The 20,251-nt window shown below is 46.8% G+C and overlaps 1 protein-coding gene across 1 annotated transcript in view; it reads right to left on the bottom strand.

The window, feature by feature from the left end:
• SLCO5A1 (solute carrier organic anion transporter family member 5A1) overlaps nt 1–18,273 on the bottom strand; it is a gene marked incomplete at both ends in the record, with an annotated part of 169,378 nt that extends 151,105 nt beyond the window's left edge. Inside the window, one exon of the mRNA XM_080694766.1 lies at nt 17,358–18,273. Within this exon, the coding sequence (XP_080550892.1) occupies nt 17,358–18,273 (916 nt within the window). The remainder of the gene's footprint in view (nt 1–17,357) is intronic.
• Between the last annotated feature and the right edge of the window lie 1,978 nt (nt 18,274–20,251).

Here is a 20,251-nt window from a genome sequence, read left to right as displayed (position 1 = left end):
TAGAGAACACTGGAGCCAGCAGTTGAGAAAAGTGCTATCTATCACACTTCCATCTGCGTGCATCTACAACTGCACTCTACCAACCCTAATTTAAAAACTTAAAGCAAATTTCGTCTGAGCATTTCATGACAATGAAATAAGTGGAGACGTTTAAAAGAGCTGCAACATTAAATTTTAGCATCATTATCCTAAGATATATATTTTGTTTATGGAGGTTTTTCTCATAGATAATTTTCAGACTTCTCTCAGGAAGAATTTTGCATCTTGTTAAAAGTTGCTGCTGTCCTCTACCTAAAGGGAAACCATTAAAATGCAGTTCAAATCAGGACATGCTTCCCTCCCAGCTGAAATTAAACACCAGAGACATAAGCATATTTCTAAGCAAGTATCTTTCATCCAATAACATAAAAAGGCTTTGCAAATGGGATTGTTGGCCCATCAGTACACATTAATCAGAAATTGATTAAAAACCAGGGAGGTTAAGATCTAGGATTTATCCCACATAGAATTATTAATTTTTTTGTGTGTGGTACTGGAGGTGGAACCCAGTGGCTTTTCTCCCTCCGGGCTAGACTCTCGGACCTTTTTTATACTTTACTTGGAAACAGGGTCTCACTAAGTTGCTGAGAGCCTCACTCAGTAGCTGAGGCTGGCCTTGAACCTGTGCAATCCTCCTGTCTCAGCCTCCCAAGCACAGGGATTACAAGCGTGCGCCACCACGCCCGGCTAGAATTATTAATTTAAATTCCTCCTCTTTCCTTACTAAAAACAAAGATGTGTTCAAACTTCTATGACCTTCATAAGAATTCAGGGCCAAAGACCTAGGAAAACACCTGAGAAGACCAAACTCCTCCTCTTCTTCCTCTTCCTCCTCCTCCTCCTCATCATCATTATAATAAGAATTCTCACATCCTAGAAAGTCAGGAATTGTTCAATTGTGCGTACTTACAAATTGTGCGATTTCATTCTGCTGAGAATATTAATTACATTAATATCTCTACTCTTAAACAAGAGTAACCTACACCTGCCCTTCTAAGTTATATTCAGTAACAGGGATTAGCGGTTTTGCAGGGTGACAGTTTCACATGCAATCACAACTCCCAGAAGGGGAAAGAGACTCTGAATTTACCATCAGGTGATACACAGCTGCTGGGGGAAAAAAAAAAAAAAAAAAGAGCAAAAGGAATGCCTGATTCCCCGGGGGACAGCTGTCACCAGGCGACATGGCTGAAGTCATTGAGGGAGGAAGGAGCTCAGGCTTCTGACAGCTCAAGGGAAAGCACAGCAGGCTATGAGATGGGTCCTCTCCAGATTCCAGTCCCAGGTTCCAGAAAAAGGCCTTACCAAGTCAGCACCAGAAAGGCACAGAAGAACCAGAGCATTTAGGAAAGGACAGCAATCTAAGACCAGGATTACCCTTCCTTTCTCCATACTGAAGCTTTAAAACCCGGCCAAAGGCATACTGTAAGTGTACACACTTTTCCCTCCCTCCCTGTCTCCGGAAGGTCAGTGGTTAGAGCTGCTGCCTTCCACTTCTTAGATAACCTTGAACACATTGTTTAACTTTGATTGCCCCTCACAGAGCCCTTCTATGCATAAAATAAAAATGATATTTACCACCATTCCTGATATATTTTAAACACTAAAAATATTCACTATAAAACAGTCCTTCTAGCCTGGTGTGGTGGCTCACACTTGTAATCTTAGTACCTGGGAGGCTGAGACAAGAGGATTGCAGGTTTGTGGCCAGTCTCAGAGACTTAGTGAGACCCTGTTTCAAAATAAAGAATAAAAAATATAAGAGTGGGGGTGTAGCTTGGAGGTAGAAAGCCCCTAGGTTCAATTCCCAGCACCACAAAACAAAACAAACAAACAAACAAACAAACAACCAGTCCTTGGATTCTCCATTTGAAATCACATCAAAGTTGTCTTTTTAAAATTTAAGCTCCCATTTATGTTTTAGAGAAAGTAGATCTCATAACCCCTCATGAAATCCATTCCTCATCTTCTCTGGAGGTCCCATTATTTGACTGGTAAGCTCTGATTAATTGCTCTATAGTTTTCCAGAATTCCTTGCTTAAATTTTCTGAAGTCACAACCACTAAAAAAGAGCTCGATATGGGTGATCCCACCTTCCCTAGGGCCCACACATACACATAATTACATCAGGGTTATAGTGTTCCTAGCTCCGGGAATATGGTCCAGAAGATCTCCATGGTTAAACTTTTTTTAAGCTGATGGGAACTGAAATCACCATAGAAACCATGAAAGCCTTAAAATTTTTTCATCCGCTAAAAATAATCCACTATAGCATGCTATACTATCTGCTATATGCTACTCATGGCACAGAATAGTATGGCTACTCTAATTACAGAGCAAACACGCAGCAACGGGCAATGCACAAGTAGCTTTTACTTCCTGCCTCTTGTGAAAGACCTTTCTATTTACACAGACATTTTCCCCCTGAGCCTCCTTCATTCATATGTTCAATGCTTTCCTGATTCTATGACCTAGAGATTTTTATGATTATGACCTAGATTTTCAAGATATAAGGAACTCAAGATACAGAGTAACTTACCCAAGTATGCTAACGCACTCCTATAATCCCAATACTTGGGAGGCTGAGACAGGCGGTCAGGCGTTTGAAGCCAGTCTCAGCAACTTAGTGAGGCTGTTAGCAACTTAGTAAGACCCTGTTTCAAAATGAAAAAATAAAATCAGACTGAGGGTGCAGCTTGGAGGTAGAATGCCCCTGGACTCAATCCCCAGCTCCACAAAAAAAGAAGAAAAAAGACAGAAAGAAAGGCATAGAGGTATAGGTAACTTTAAAAAGTTTAGAGCATCGCTGCTGACAATTATTTGTTGAAGAATTATTTGATGAGGGGAACATGCCTGGGCACTATAGGTCATTTTTCAGCATCCCTGGCTGACCCAGTGGGCCTCCTCCAAGTTGCAGCAATCAAAAACAACTCTAACATTGCCAAATACCCCTAGGCAGAGGGACAAAATCACCTCTGAGAACCACTGATTTGGAATGACCTCAAACCCACGCAGTTTCCCACTGGACCCAAGATTCAGGACCTGCAACATTTGAGTGATGTGAAATCGCAAGTGGTTTTCAAGAAGTAGAACCAGGCAGCTATGAGATCCCCGTCTCTCTTACTGTGGAATCCCCATCTCTTTCTCTCCAACAAAGGGAAACTGAAAACACAGAATACAACACAAGCTACTCCAGGAGCAGTCAACACAGCAGAACATACATACCCACAGTGTCTACTCCCAAAATTTCCAGTCTCTGCCCCAAAAGACCAGTAGATCAACCCAAATCTCCATCTATGTATCTTTGCCTTTAGTTTTCTCCCTGAAGGCTTTAGTCCTAAAATACGTACTTTAAAATCCACTTTGCTTCCTTCTTTTTCCAAATCCCTTTTCTTTCTTTTTATCATGCCAAAAGCCACTTGTGGTGGCGCATGCTTGTAAATTCCAGCATTTGGGAGACTGAGACAGGAGGATTGCAGTTCGCAGACAGCCTCAGCTACTTAGTGAAGACTTCTGTAACTTAGACCCTGTTTCAAAATAAAAAAGAATAAAAAAATAGGGCTGAGAGTGTGGCTCTGAGGTCGAATGCCCCTGGATTCCATCCCCAGACCCCCAAAAAAATAAAAAATAAAAATAAAACAGGGTTTCACTGAATCACACCAAGTTGCTAAGGCTGATCTTGACCCTGCAATCCTCCTGTCTCAGCCTCCCAAGTACTTGGGTTATAAGTGTGTGTCACCACACCCAGTCGTATCTTTTATTTAGATCTCACTAAGTTGCTGGGAATCTCACTAAGTTGCTGAGGCTGGCCTGGAACCTGCACTCCTCCTCTCTCGGCCTCCCAAATCCTAGTATTCCAGAGGTGCACCACTATGCCCAAGTGGAGTTGCCTTTCTTTTTAAGGCTGGATAATATCTCATGATGTGTCTATCCACATTTTGATTATCCATTCACCTGCTGATGGACACCCAGCCTGCCCCCACCTCTTAGCTTCTGTAATAACACTGCTAAGAACAAGGGAGTATGAATGTTTCAAGACCCTGCTCTCAGTTCTGTCAGACGTAGCCCAGGATTGGGATTATTGGGTCATATGATAACTCTATTTTTAACTTTTTGAGAAAACACCATACTATTTTTCATAACACAAATTCTTTATCCTTGAGGAGTCTGAGTTCCCTTGCCTGTCAAATTATCATTTTTACAAATGGGACTGAACAAGATGATCTCTGGGACACATGTTGGCTTGAATCCTGCTGCTGGTAAGAGCCTCAGCCAGCCAGGCCAGCATGCCCCCATTCTATCTGATCATCCTCTGCAATGGAAAAATGCCTGATCCTCGCTTCCAAAACCATTCCCAACACAGATCACACACTTGTCTCACACCAAAACCAACTCCCTGCTAACGATTCTAGATTGTCAAGAAAGAAAAGATACAGCGCCGAGTGTGTGGGTTTGTTTGCTTTTCCCCCACTGAGGACTTGCACAGCCGGCAGGCACACCTCTGACACCAGGGTCCCACCACGGAGGGACACCCAGCGGCACGCAGCTTTCACAGGCAGAAGAAGGACCAGTGTGAGTGGTGCGACCTTTGGCCGTGTCGGAATGGATACCATCCGCTCCGGGCCAGTTCTCTCACTGAACTCATCTGTGACCATGGCGTCACACGACTGTGGAATTCTAGGACGTAGCCAAAGCTGCCAGAATGATTCTTTCCAGTCCCAGTGTGGTGGTGCACACCTGGAATCCCAGTCCTTGGGAGGCTAAGACAGGAGGACTGAGGGTTCAAAGCAGCCTCAGCAACTTAGGGAGGCCCTCAACAACTTAGCAAGACTCTGTTTCAAAGTGAAACAGGACTGGGTGTGTGGTTCGAAGGTATTCGATTACAAAAAAGAAGCAACTGGACATGGTGGCGCACACTTGTAATCCCAGTACTTGGGAGGCTGAGACAGGAGGATCTCAGGTTCAAAGCCAGCCTCGGCAACTGAGCGAGGCTCTTAGCAACCTAGTGAGACCCTATTTCCAAATAAGAAATAAAATTAGACTAGGGGTGTAGCTTGGAGACAGAATGCCTCTGGGTTCAATCCTCAGTACCAAAAATAGGAAGAAGAGGACAAGGACAAGGAGAAAGAATAGCCAAAGCTTACGAAATGGCCTAAACTGCCACTTTGTTTTTGTGAATGTAGGAAGAGATGATGGTATTCTTTTTGACAGGGCAGAGATGTGATAGATCACTGGTTTTAACAGCAGTGGCTCCAACCAAGACTTCCTCCCTGGAAAAGAGCCGGCTCTGGTCTTTTGATCCTTCTTGCTCAAAATGTGATCTTTGGCCAGAAGCAGTGGTCTCACCTGGAAGCATTTTAGAAACATGGAATTTCAAGCCCAACCAGACTTTAACAGAATCTGCATTTTGACAAGATTCCCTGGTGATTCACAAGTACATTGAACTTTCAGAAGAACCATTTCAGACCATGGAGATAGCAAAATTCATAGTAAGGTTAGGGGAGACCTCAATAAAGTCATGCTTAAAAACTGTATCATTGCCGGCCTTGGTGGCACACGCTTGTAATCCCAGCATTTGGAAGGCTGAGACAGGAGGATCACGGTTCGAGGACAGCCTTAGCTACTACTTAGTGATGCCCTTTGCAACTCAGTGACACCCTGTTTCAAAATAAAGAATAAAAATACTAAGGCTGGGGGTGGAGCTTAGGGTTCCATCCCCAGTACCGCAAAAAATAAAAAAATAAAAAACTGTATCATCAATACCACTTTTTAGTACTGCTCTCTATACTTCAGGTGAGCCAAATAGATTTGCGTGCACGCAATGGACTTTTCCATGGTGAGGCAAAAATCCTTATGCTGTTCAGTGAGACCCTAGTTGGTGTGTGTGTGTGTGTGTGTGTGTGTGTGTGTGTGTCCCAGAGGCATTCAACCTTCAAGCTACACCCCCAGGCCTTTTTATGCATTTTTTTTTTTTTTTTTGCGGGTCTGGGGATGGAACCCAGATGCATTTGACCTCCGAACTACAGCCCCTGCCCATTTTTTTTTTTTTTTAATTTTGAAAGAGGGTCTCACTGAGTTGCGGAGGGCCTCACTAAGTATCTGAGGCTGTCCGCGAACTGCGATCCTTCCGTCTCAGCCTCCCAAACGCTGGGATTACAAGCGTGTACCACCACGCCCGGCTCTATGCTTTATTTTTTAAAAAATATAGTTTCATTAGGTTGGTGAGAATCTCACTATGTTGCTGAGCTGCCCTTGAACTTGCAATCCTCCTGTTTCAGCCTCCCAAATACTGAAATTATAGGCCTGTGCCACCATGCCCAGCTCTTTCTCTGCATCTTAAATTGACTAATTTGCCCTCAAAGCCAAAAGTGACCACCACCCAGCTGATACAAATTCAGTCGCTGCTAAGCGCTGAGAAGACACACCTATTCTGACACAGATTCACTGTCCCAGATGCGTGGGGAGCCCTGGCCATCCTAACAAGGAGCTCACACTGCATCCTCTGTCCCTGGCAGCTTTATACGGTCCCAGCTGAGGCTCCATGTGTCCTGGTATTACTTCCTCAAATCCTCAGTCATCCTCCTCCCTCATGGGAGTTTTCACTGGAGATTATTTCTTTTCTATTTATTCATGATTTGCACAGAGCCTACTTCCAAAAAGGGTTTTATGGGGATTACACAGATAAACACATTGTAAAAGGGACAAGCAAAATGAAGGCCATGTTTGAAGACCAGCTGAAATCCTCCCCCTCCCCATGTTTCCTTCCTGGCCTCCACCTGTTTCCACTGGCCTCGGCAAGATGGGAGAAGGGGCCAAGGATGATTCACGATCTGAATTGAGCAGGGCGAGCTCAGCTGCACTTTTTTCTTGCCTCTGGGGAGTGCGTGTGCACACAGGGAGAGAAGACTCAGCCCTGCTCCTCCTTGGCCCAAGTCCTAAGCAGACGCAGCTCCCTTGGGAGGCCTGAGCTCAATGCAGCCCGGGCACAGGCTTGCCGGGGTGGATGGATCAGTCCACTGAATCCTGCCTGTGGCTATTGAAAGTCCACTAGCTCAAGGATTTGGCCTAAGTTCTTCAACCTCACTTCCATCAGTTGTTTTAAAAAGAAGTGACCAGGGCCGGGCATGGTGGCTCACGCTTGTAATCCCTGCATCTGGGAGGCTGAGACAGGAAGATCGCAGTTTGCAGACAGCCTCAGCTACTACTTAGTGAGGCCCTTTGCAACTCAGTGAGACCCTGTTTCAAAATAAAGAATAAAAAATAGGGCTGGGGGTGTAATTTGGAGGTAGAATGCCCCTGGGTTCCATGCCCAGTACTGCAAATAAAATAAACAAACAAATAAATAAATAAATAAATAGATAGATAGATAGTGACCAGGTGCCATCATACATGCCTGTAATTCCAGTCCTTGAGAGGCTGAGACAGGAGGACAGCAGGTTCAAGAGCAGCTTCAGCAACTTAGTGAGGCCCTCCACAACTTAGTGTTTCAAGATAAACAATAAAATGGAACTGCGGTGTAGCTCAGAGGTAGAACTCCCCAGGTTTAATCCCCAGTAGCACCAAAAATAAAAATAAAAATGGTATTTGGGTCCTCATGCTTACAATCCTTTGTCACATTATTTTGGGTGTTTGTTTTGTGTGTGTGTGTGTGTGTGTGTGTGTGTGCGCGCGCGCGCACGCGCATGTGTGTGTGTTACCAGGGATAGAACCCAGCAGCATTCTACCTCTGAGCAACACCTCCAGCCCTATTTTTTAGTCTTTTTATTTTTGAAACAGGGCCTCACTGAGTTGCGAAGGGCCTTGCTAAGTAGCTGAGGCTGTCTGTGAACCGTGATCCTCCGGTCTCTGCCTCCTGAGTGCTGGGATTACAAGTATGCAATACCACGCCCGGCTCCTTTGTCATATATATATATATATATATATATATATATATATATATATATATATATATATATAATTTTTTTTCAGAGCTCAAGTGGAGTAAAAGAATGCTATTTATTGGGTCCTTTCAAAATCCCAAGAAAATAACATCAAGAAAACTAACACTATAAGGCATTTAAGGATAGGTTATCAATACTGATCATGAAAAAAACAATCCAAAGGCTGGGCGTGGTGCCACACACTTGTACTTGGGAGGCTGAGACAGTAGGCTCTCAGGTTCACAGCCAGCCTCAGCTACTTAGTGCGGCCCTTAGAGAGATCCTGTTTCAAAATTTAAAAAGAGGACAGAGGATATAGATAAGAGGTAGAATTCCCCTGAGTTTAATCCCCAGTACCACACACACAAAAAAAAAATCTTCAATTTCTGGCTACCAAGACAAAAAGATAAAAATGATCAATGTAATAGATATGAAAGAATCTTCTTTGTACTTATTCTACCCAAATCTCACCTACTTCCTCCCTATAGACTGGAAAATCTAGATGCTGCCATCCAATAACCATGCTAGCTAGAAGAGTCAGTAAAAACTATTCTTTTTTTTTTTTTCCCCTTTGGTGGTACTGGGGGTGGAACCCAGAAGCTTTCTACCTCCAGGCTATACTCCCAGACCTTTTTTTTATATTTTATTTGGAAACAGGGTCTCACTAAGTTGCTGAGAGCCTCACTGAGTAGCTGAGGCTGGCTTCGAACCTGTGCGATCCTCCTGTCCCAGCCTCCCAAGCGCGGGGATTACAAGTGTGCGCCACCACGCCCGGCTGTCTGTGAACCGTGATCCTCCGGTCTCTGCCTCCCGAGTGCTGGGATTACAAGTATGCAATACCACACCCGGCACCTGGCTGGTAAAAACTATTTTGACCAACAGGGCATCCTTGAAAATAAGGGGACTCCGCCTTACTCTTCTGTAGGAATAGGCATATGATGCCTGGGGCATAGTCACTGCTCAGGACTGCTGAACAGGAAGAGAGAAGAGACCTGGCACCACCAAAGGCTGTGCTAGCCTTGGACTGCCCACCCCAGATGGCTGGGTGCTGGAGACAAAGGGGCCCCTAACTTGTCAACACCACTGGGGTGCTGGTCACATTGTTCCAGCAACCACTGAGCTGAAAGGCACCTCTGTGTACCTTGCACTGATTGTGACTCTCAAAAAGATCAGCATCTCACAGGTAAATGTATTTGTAAATTTTAACAAGTGCAGTTGGTCCTCCACATTTGTAGGTTTCACGTATCCATAGAGTCAATCAAACATTGATTGCAAAATATCCTGAAAAAAATTGTCTATACTAAACATGTATAGAGTTTCTTTTCTTGTCATTATTCTTAAAACAATATAGTGTAACAACTATTTACATAGAGTTTACATTTGTATTTGTGTAATAAGCAATCTGGAAGTTACTATACCAGTATTGGGAATGGCCTAGGAAGATTTGAGAAAGCTCTGATTATTAATAAATATATTTCAAAGGTCATTGTGTAAAAAGGGCAGACCTGGGGAAAGACTTGGTTTGGATTTTGGCCAGGAAGCAAGCAACTATTGAAACTTAAGTTGACCTAGCTAAAAGTAATTAGCAAGTCGATAGGAGAGGGGTTTAGCCAGGCATGGTGGCGCACACTTATAATACCAGCATTTGGGAGGCTGAGACAGGAGGATCGCTTTTTGCAGACAGCATCAGCTACTTAGTGAGGCCCTCTGTAACTTAGACCCTGTTTCAAAATAAAGAATAAAAAATAGGCCAGGGGGTGTAGCTCAGAGGTCAAATGCCCCTGGGTTACATCCCCAAACCTGCAAAAAAAAAAAGACAAGTTTACATAATAATAATCTTGTTAGGATGGGGGAGCTAGGACTTTCCCATTCTAAAGACAGGAGGAGGGCGTCCGCCTTCCTGAAAGGAGAAACCTGGGCATAAACCAGGAGTTTGGTGGGAAAAGAGAGGGGAGGGACTTTACAGGGACTTTTACTATGTCAGAACTATGTGAAACAAGATGGAGGATCTCATGTATATAAAAAGTCTGTTCCGTGTTTTATATTTCAGTGAATTCATTCAAACCACCCCTTCATGCCACTCCTGAATGGCATGGGGCTGTGACTGTCTTCTGTATTTCTATTTTTTTTAATAAACTCTTTAAATCTTCAGTAAGAGCCCGGGCTATTGCATGTTTATCCTTAGCTCAGGACAAGAACCCGCGATTTTTTGTTTGAGGGAAATTGCTTCCATGGGGCCACAGGGGTCCCCAGGAACAGTTCACTCAAGCGGTAACGTTCATCTTTCACCATAACGACTTAAACGGTAACAGTTACAAAGTGAACAGGAGATCCAAGCCTGGTGACTCACATCTGTGATCCTTGTACTTGGGAGTCTGAGACAGGAGGATGGAAGCTTGGAGGACAGGCTAGCAGCTCAGCAAGACCCTGTCTTAAAAAATAAAAGGAGCTGGGAGTGTAGCTCAGAGGTATGTTTCCTCTGGGTTTAACCTCCAATAACAACAAAAAAGTATATAGGAGAAAAATAATTTTTTAAAAGAAAAGATATGAGGTATGTGGGTAGTTTATATACAAACATTATGCCACTTTACATAAGGGATTTATACATCTGAAGGTTTTGGTATCCGAAGGAGTCCTGACCCAGTCTCCCCTGATATCAATCAATGACAGTAATGACTTCTGAATATATTCTGGGATTAATAATTTTTCACCAAAGATCCTGCCCCAGTCTACGTGGACAAGGTATTTCAGTTTCACCATAACATGTCTGCAATGTGCCCCTCAAACACCAAACGAACTTTTGTTGTGTTACACAAAGCACTAATGTGCACAACTTAACCATTCATACAGTAGACAGTCATCAATGGTCAACATACAGAAAGTTCTGTAATAAAACCCTGAGTCAGCCGGGCATGGTGGCACACAGCTGTAATCCCAGTACTTTAGAGTGTGAGGCAAAGGACTGCAGGTTTGAGGCCAGTGTCAGCAACTTAGCAAAACCCTGTTTCAATAATAAAAAATAATCATAAAATAGGGTGTAACTTGGAAGTAAAATATCCCTAAGTTCAATCCCCAAGACCAAAAGAAAACCTTGGGTCCTCAGAAAAATTAATCAGAGTATAATATTAAGAGGTTCCTGTATAATGTTTCTGAAGAGGGGTTTTCTATAAATGTTTTGATTCCGTACTCAATGTTTCTTTCCTTTTTTCCAATCATAAACAGATACACTAAAAGAGTAAAGTATCTCTCACTTCTCTCTCTGTCCACTCTCAAGGATGAATTTGAATTCTGCTTTGACAATGACATTCTGCCCTGTAGGGTGTACAGAACACTGGCACAAACGGAATCCCACTTAGTCCACAAAATATTCCAGAAAGGGGAAACTAAGTGATAGTCTCCACCAAAAACAGAGGCTGGGAGAAGAGAAGAGGGATTATCTAAGGACCCAGTTCTTGGCAGAGTGGAACTAAAATACAGATTTTCTGCCTCTTTCTCCAATGCCCCTGCTAGGGCCCGAGGCCAGCTCCAACCCTTCTCCATGGGGTGAGTTAGGGCTGATGGTTAAGGGGAGCCCTCAGGAAGATGGACTAGCTGGCTCCCACTCTGCCTGACTGACAGCTGGCCCGTGGCAATCACTACTTATCCTGAATATCACGAACTGCAACGGGCTGCTCATTCTAGAAACGCACCCTCCTCTTCCTTCCCCACCCAAGCAGCCATTCTTTCTCCTGCTCCCATTGATTCAGGAATTTCTTGCCTCCACGGATCTCATTTTGTCCCTCTCCCCGAGGTATAATTACAAATCATGGTCTAGTTGCTGACCCTGTTTCTTATTATTAATACTACAAAGCTTTCTCTGTGCTCCAGGTCACCACAGCGCTTCTGTCCTTGCAGAGAACCTGGGGCGTTTAGTGGCTATAAACCCTGCTATCTCTCATCTATGACCACATCTCTCCTGCGGCTGGAGCTGCCAGAATGTTAACATAGACCTTTCAAAAGATTAAGATATACAATTACATTCCATTTCAATGGTTTTAATGGTACTTTAGATATTTGTTCCTGCCTGCAATCACTAATGTGCTGATTTATTCTTCCTTCCTTTCTTTCTTTCTTCCTTCTTTCCCTTCCTTCTTCCTTTCCTTCAGTTGTAATGAGAAGTTAGGAAAGCTGACAAGAAGGCTAAGAAAGGGGTGGGTAGCAAAAAAGGGAACATAGAAGAGGAGTGTTGTGAAAAATACAAAGCTATTTTATCCTACTTTTTAAACCCCACATTATAACTGGCTAACACTGCTCGCGTTCTGAGACTATAGCAGTCTCACTGATCTTACTTTATACAAAGGTGGACTCTAAAGTCAACTTTAAAAGGTAAGCCAGGAATGGTGTGCATGCCTGCAATTCCAGCACATGGGAGACTGAGACAAGAGGATCGCAGATTGGAGGCCCACCTCACCAACCTAGCGAGTTCCTGTTCCAAAACAAAAAATAAAATGGACTGGGAGATAGAATTCCATTCGGTTCAATCCCCAGGACCCCCAAAAATAAAATAAAATAAAAAATGAAAGGTTGTATCAACAATCTAGTTTTGATTAGTCTTGCTCCTCCAAGCCAATCCTGCATTCTTCTGCCCCATACCCAAACTGCTGACGGAGGCGCATCCTTCCACTCCATCAGCTCTCAGGCTAAGCACTGGAAAGCCACAGCACGTGCGGAAGCCCAGGGGTCGGGCCAGCATGGCATGAGACCGAGGACCTTAGCAAATCACTTGAACTCTCTGATCCTCAGTTTTCTTGTCCTCAGAACAGAGAAAACACCCCCATCTCCTACGGCCATTGAGAACATTAAATAAAATAATACACATAAGATTCCTGAAGCTCATACCACATAGCGTTTTACTGAGATCCGCCTAATATAAAGCAGTATTCGCATGGGTTTCCTTAAGGATAAAAATAAAAGTTTTTCAAAAACCAATCTAGTCAATGTCTTTAGAAAAGGAAGGAGAAGCTGAGCGTGATGGTACATGGCTGTGATCTCAGCCACTCAGGAGGCAGAGGAAGAAGGATCACAAGTTCAACTCCAGCCTGGACAACTTAGTGAGAGCCTCCCTCAAAAGACGTAAAGCGATCACAGGTTCAAAGCCAGCCTCGGCAATTTAGTGAGGCTCTCAGTAATTTATCGAGACCCTATTTTCAAATAAGAAATAAAATAGGTCTGGGGGTGTAACCCAGAGGTAGAAAGCCCCTGAGTTCCATTCCCAGTACCACAAAGAAACAAATAAATAAAATAAAATAAAAAAACATAGAGGGGCAGGCAGGGTGGTACATGCCTGTAATCCCAGCACTTGGCAGGCTGAAACAGAAGAATCACGGGTTCGAGGCCAGCCTCAGCAATTTAGCAAAACTTTCAGAAGCTTAGTGAGACTCTTTCAAAATAAAAAGCACTGGGCATGTAGCTCAGAGGTAAAATGTCCCTGAGTTCAATCCCCAGCACCTAGAAAGAGAAAATACCATTTCTGTAACTTTCCTCCCCTTGGACTGTGTCCTTAACTGAAAATCCCTTAAATGTTGGAACTATGCTTCATTTCTGGACTCAAAATTAGCACAGTGCTAGTCCGGCGTGGTGGCGCACGCTTGTAATCCCCGCACTTGGGAGGCTGAGACAGGAGGCTGAGACAGGGGGATCGCGCAGGTTCGAAGCCAGCCTCAGCTACTGAGTGAGGCTCTCAGCAACTTAGTGAGACCCTGTTTCCAAATAAAATATAAAATAGGTCTGGGAGTGTAGCCCGGAGGTAGAAAGCCCCTGGGCTCCACCCCCAGTACCACAAAATAAATAAACAAATTAGCAGTGCTGAGTGAGGGTACAGCTCGGTGGCAGAGCTTGCCTGGCATGCAGGAGGGTCATGGTTTGATCTCCTAGCACCCCCAGGGCGGGAGTGGGGGCAGGAATGGGGGGAGGGGAGGAGGGCCATCACAGTGCCTAAACATAGAATACATATTTAATATACACTTGATGTTCTTCTGCTTGGTGAATCACCACTACCAGAAGTATTAAATCCCAGGGCTCATATTAGTAGGTGTCCTCCATTTACATAAGGCCTGTAATTGTGATGAAGAAAGTTCGGTCTATAGTATCCAGAAGTGGGATGGAAGGAGGATCCTAGTTTTCAAAGTAAATGGAGGCGAAGATCAACACGAGTATTGAAAGCAATTGGGATAATTACACAGAGTCAAGGTATCACTCTAAAGATGATTATTTTCAAAAGGAGAAAAATGTTTTGGGATGAAACATCTGAGAGTCATCCACTCAACCAAGTGATTAAACCACACCTCATTAATTAATGGCCAGATGCGTGTACTATAAAACACACAGCATTGCCCAAGAAGTAGTCAGATTTTTTTTTGCCAGAATTATTGTTGTTGTTGTTGTTGTTGTTGTTGTTGTTGTTGTTGTTGTTGGAGTACTGGGGATAGAACCCACGAGCATTCTGCCTCAAAACTACACACCCAGCCTTATTTTTGATTCTTTATTTTGAAACAGGGTCTCACTGAGTTGTAAAAGGCCTCACTAAGTAGTAGTTGAGTCTGGCCGCGAACCGCGATCCTCCTGTCTCAGCCTCCCAAATTCTGGGATTGCAAGCATGCGCCACCATCCCCAGCCCTGCCAGAATTTAATCAGGCCTTTACACTAAACTACCAGCACAGAGGAAGTTCAGGGACCGGGAGAACAAGGTAAACCACACCACGAGGATTCGTCACACAGATCTAGAAAGCAGAACATTCTCCTAAGCAACTAGCCTTGTCCTTTCAACAAGTCTATATCATAAGAAAAGCAAAGAGGAAAAAAAGCTGGGGCACGATTCTGGATATAAAAGTCTGTAACAATGAATAGCCAAACGGAATGTATGAGTAAGCCTTGATTGGGTCCTGGTTTAAAAATAATTATAAAAGACTTTGGAGGAACAATCAAGGAAATTTTCATTTGGACTGGATAATTGATGATGTTAACTCTCTTGGGATAATTTTGCTAGAAATCAAAGCCAGAGCCTCACCTGTGGGGCAGCACTCTACCCCTGAGCTACACCCTCAGACCTCAGAATGTCCTTTTAAAAGGTGCATGTTGAAGGTTAGTGAAGTCAGCAACTACTTTAAAAGAGTTTACATTCCACCCCAAGAAAATATATATTGTGTGCATCTGTATGTATATATGTTACTGAGGATTGAACCCAGAGTGCTCTACCTACAAGCTACATCCTCCCCAGATCTTTTTTATAATTATCTTTTATTTTGAAACAGGGTCTTCCTAAGTTACACACTCTGGCTTCAAACCTGCTATCCTCCTGTCTTACCCTCCCAAGAACTGGCAGTATAGGCATGTGCCACCATGCCTGTTGCCCCAAAATATATTCCTATGCATATATAGAGAGACATATAGGTTAATAAAGTAAAAATAACAAAATGAACAGCTATTAAATCTAGGTGGTGGACCTGGCACTGTAGAGCATACCTATAATTCCAGTACTTGGGAGGCTGAGACAGGAGGATGACAGGTTCAAGGCCAGCCCCAGCAACTTAACACAATCTTGTTTCAAATTAAAAATAAAATAGGGCTGAGGCTACAGAGGTAGAAAACCCTTGGTTTCCATCCACAGTACCACAAACAAGCAAACAAACAAACAAATCTAGGTGGTAGAAATATACTCATTATACTATTGTTTCAATATTTCTGTGCATTTGAAAATATTATAGTGTTAGAAGACATGGAAGCAAGATAATAAGAAAACTGTTCCTCTCTGCCCGGAACGGACATTTCTTTCTCTTGTATTTAATCATAAAAATAAGTACTGAGATTACAGGCATGCACCACCATGCCTAGCTTCATTCTAATTTTTTTAAGAAATTAAAATTCTTTAATTTGGTTTAGTTGGACTCCAGTAGAAAAAACAGGGCCATAGACCTATTTCTAGGAAGTAAATGAACCCTAACCCTAACTTGCTGGTCTTACATGAGCACCCTATCCTTAACCCAAGCACCCCTGTCCACTGGAGCTGATGTACACAGTCAACACACCCATCCCAAAGCCTCTGCTCTTCAGAAGATGGTAATAAATCCTTCCCCCAAGTTAGTATCTTGAAAGTCTTCAACTCACAATAAAAAATCACTTTGAATAAATCTTACAACCTGTGATCATGCAACTTGTGATCATGTCTCCGCATGAAGATAACCTAGTCATATGAAATTGCAGCTTTTTTGTTGGCGTTTCTTATTTTAAAATATTATTTATTTATTTACTTATTTATTTATTTATTTTTGTGGTGCTGGGGATTGAACCTAGGCCATTCTACCTCTGAGCTATATCCCTAACTCCCTTTTGGGGGGAATGGGGACATTGAGCCCAGGGGCAGTCTACCTACAAGTTACACCCCAGCCATGTATGTATGTATGTATGTATGTATGTATGTATTTTGCAGTACTGGGGATTGAACCCAGGGGAATTCTACCTCCAAGCTATACCCCCAGCCCTATTTTTTATTCTTTATTTTGAATCAGGGTCTCACTAAGTTATGTACGGCCTCACTAAGTAGCTGAGGTTGGCCACGAACCTGCAATCCTCCTGTCTCAGCCTCCCAAATGCTGGGATTACAAAGTATGGGCCACCATGCCCAGCTTGTTGATATTTTTTGATAGCCATGGCTGTGATCAGTAAGGAATACAAGTGTAGGGGCAATAAAGTATGCTTTATGTAGTCTAGCCTACCCTGTCATGTCTTCTGTTGGAAACTAGAACAAGATCAAACAGTTGATTAAAAAAAACAATAAGTAATTCAGAACTTTATACATACCGGTGTGGTGGTGCATGCTTGCAACCCCAGTACTTGAGAGACTGAGACAGAAGTATCTTAGGTTCGGGGTCAGCCTCAGCTACTTAGTGAGGCCCTCTACAATTAAGTGAGACCCTGTTTCAAAATAAAAAATAAAATGGGCTGGGGGTGTAGTCCAGAGGTAGAATGTTCCTGGGTTTAATATCAAGTTAAAAAAAAAATTGAACAGCTTTACACAATAGTTACTTCCTTCCTGGGCTCTTCTAAAAAGGACAGCGATTGGAAGATAAACTCGACAAATCAGAACTTTTCCAAAGTTAGGGACCAAGAAAGAGAAGTGCCATCCCAGAGTTACAAGTTAGGGTTAGGGTAATTACTCCAGAAAAGACAAATGCCAAGTGTCTGGATTCCCAAGTAAGCGCTTCTCCTCCGCGCCGAAAGCAGAGACACCAAAGGCTAGAAACGTAAAAGTGAATCTTAACGCTTAATACACTTGGATATGGGAAAGAGCACGTTTCCCCCTGATGATTGGAAGGAAAGTTTCTGTGTAAGTTGCGCTCGCGCCAGAGAACCAGAAAGCCTTACCCAAGTACAAAGATGCATTTTCTTTCTTGACATTGTCGTCTAAGTAGGTTGGTCCCAGGGTGTAAATAGGTGTGGAGCCCATTCCGATGAGAATCTGTGCGCAAATGAATAAAGCCACGTAGACCCAGTGGTTATTTCCCCCCGAGTCCTTGGCACAGGAGGCGGGCTCCAGGGCCGCGGTGGAGTTGCCGCTCTGGCACAGGGCGTCGTCGGACGCCGAGGCGTTCAGCTCTTGGATCTGGTAGGGAGGCGAGATGAAGTGAGGTAAGGCGAAGAGCGCCGCCCCGACGGCGATGAGCAGCCCGCCCACCGCCAGCCACAGCGGCCGGCGACCCCGGCCGCCGAAGTAGCTGACGAACACCACCACCACCAGGTTCCCGATGTCAAAGCAGCTGACCAGCAGCCCCGACTCGGAGCTCTTCAGACTGTAGCGCCTCTCGATGGTGGTGATGACGCTGCTCAGGTACCCGGAGACCATCAGCGCCTGGATGAAGGTCAGGAAGCACATGCAAACCAGGAAGCAGCGGGAGTCGGTGAGGACCACTGACGGGCACCTTCTGTCCCGGAGCGCGGCCAGCGTGGAGGGCCCGGAGGCAGGCTTGCTGGCCTCCGCCCTGTGGTTACCATCCCCGAGCCCCGCCGTCCCCCCCGAAGCGGACAGGCCCGAGGGGCTGGGGGCCAAGGGGCTCCCACCGCCCTTCAACTCCCGGTGGCCTGAAGAATCCTTGCGGTCCACGGCCGGCTTGACGTCTACACCCGCGGGACTGAGGTTCGGCCGGCAGGGGGCGCTGTTTAGGGCCGGCAAACTCCTGGACCTGCAGGTCTCGGGCTCGCCCTTCTCCTGGACCGCTCCTCCCGCGGCCCGCGCCTCCCGCGGCTCTCCCCCGGGGGGCTGTGGCCCCGCGCTTTCGTCCATGGCTCTTCGAATTCAGGTTCGACCGCTGACCCCACGCCAGGCCTCCGGCGCTTTTCATCCACCGGGTGGCAGGAGGGGCCGAAGGCAGGCCCACTCAGTGGGACCTCCTGGAGGCCGGGGCTGGGGATGGAGAGCCGCTCAGCGGAGCGTGTTTACCAGCAGGGGGGCGCCCTGGACATCCTGCCCGCAGGCGCGGCCCCGAGGCTCCGACGCCGCGAGCCCCGTCGGGCGAGGGTCCGCGCCGTCCAGCTGGGAGCCCGGCTCGACGTCCACCTCCCGGGGGCAGCTCGCGGCGGCACCTGGCGCGTCCCGGGCGCATCCCCGCCGCCGCCGCCGCAGCTCGGCCAGGGCCCAGGACACCGTGGGCCCCGCTCCCGGCGGGGGGCACTCAGCGCCGCCGTCCGCTCCGCATCCCGCCTGGTCGCCCCCGGACGCCCGACCCGCTGGCCGCCTGCGGCGGCGACACTCGGGCCGGCAGCTGCAGACCTGCAAAGCAGAGAGGGCAGTCGGTGAAGGGCGGCTGCCGGCGGCCCAGCGCCCCGGGGCCAGCGTCAGTGACCACAGAGGAACCGGGGGGCCCCAGAGCTACACCCCGCAGCCGAGCGCACAGCCCGCCGCGGGCCCGGCCCCAGCAATGCGCGGCAGGCGGTCGCCAGAGCCTGACTCCCCATTGTCTGCGGCGACCTGCCCCCGCCCCGCCCCTTTTGCCTTAAACAGCGCGTTTGCTCGTCTATGTTAATAATTATCAACCTGGCAGCTCTGACTCAGAGGCAGCGTCTTTTATTCGAGTGAACTAATTGCAACCCTTTTGTACTCCTACTTCATGGCTCAAAATAGAAAGAAATGCCCCAAAGAACAAAGGAAAGTTGTTGTTTGCTTTTTTTTTTTTTTTTTTACAAACACACAATGCATTTCCCAGCTCCAATTTTAAAAAGGAAGGCAGGGAAACTACGTGTGTAGAAATGTGCGTGCACACTTGTGCGCCGGCACGTGTGCGCGGCTGGATGTGAAGGCGCTCCCTCGAATACCTATCCAAAGCCAAAGGTCGCGGCAAAAAAGGTCACGGCGATCGCCTCTTCATTCCCAGCACTAAAAATAACCCCCTGACCGAAAGAACTATTCGGTTACAGACAGATACCGGGGGCATTCGAGGCTGCGGCGGTCACTAAGTCCCTGCGCGCGGAGCCAAGAGGAACCGAAAACCAATTTGCTTTGCAGATGGCTGGGGGAAGCCTCAAGCAAACAAAGAGACGCGGGCGCGCTGTCCCCCCGCGAGGAGCCCGGCGCCCGGCCCGCGGGGAGGTGTGCGGTTAACCCCTCGCACTCCGCCAGCGCGGGCCTGGGGGTGCGTGCACGCGTGCGCGGACACACACACACACACACACACACACACACACACACACACACCAGCGTGTAGGTGTCCAGGCGCTGGCGCGACCCGGCGCCCAGCGAGAGCCCAGCACAGGTGCGCCCCGGGGAAGCCCCCGCCCCGACTGCGGGACCCCGGCAGCCCGGCCTCGGGGGCGGGGGCGCCAGGTGGGGGCCCCCCGGGCTGCGCCGCAGCGGGCTTCGATCCGCCGGGCGCTATTGTGAGGCGAAAAGAAAGAAGGAAAAATAAGGGAGACTCTCCGGCGTCTCCCTGGGCGCTGCTGGGCCAGACCAGCTCCAACCCCGAGCCCGGGCTCCCCCTTCCCTGCGGGGATCCCGCCCGCCCGCCCGCGCAGAGCCGGGAATCCCGGCGTCCGCCCCAGCCCCCGCCCGCGCCGCCCGGACACCCGCGCAGCCCGGGGCAGAGCCGCCGCTTCTCACCAGGAGCCGCCGGGCTCGGCCTGGGACCCTGGAGGGCGGGGACGCGGGGAGCCACCTGCCCGGGCGGCGTCCGCCCGGCCGCCGGGAAGTCCGCGAAGGAGCCCGCGACTCGGGCTGAACTCCTCGCCCTGCCCCTCGCCGGCACCCCAGCCTCTCCTCTCCAAACAGA

The sequence above is a fragment of the Muscardinus avellanarius genome (assembly GCF_963383645.1).
Source record: "Muscardinus avellanarius genome assembly, chromosome: 4".
Classification (NCBI taxonomy): domain Eukaryota; kingdom Metazoa; phylum Chordata; class Mammalia; order Rodentia; family Gliridae; genus Muscardinus; species Muscardinus avellanarius.
Note: the sequence above shows the minus strand (reverse complement) of the source record. Positions and strands in the feature narration are given on the sequence as shown.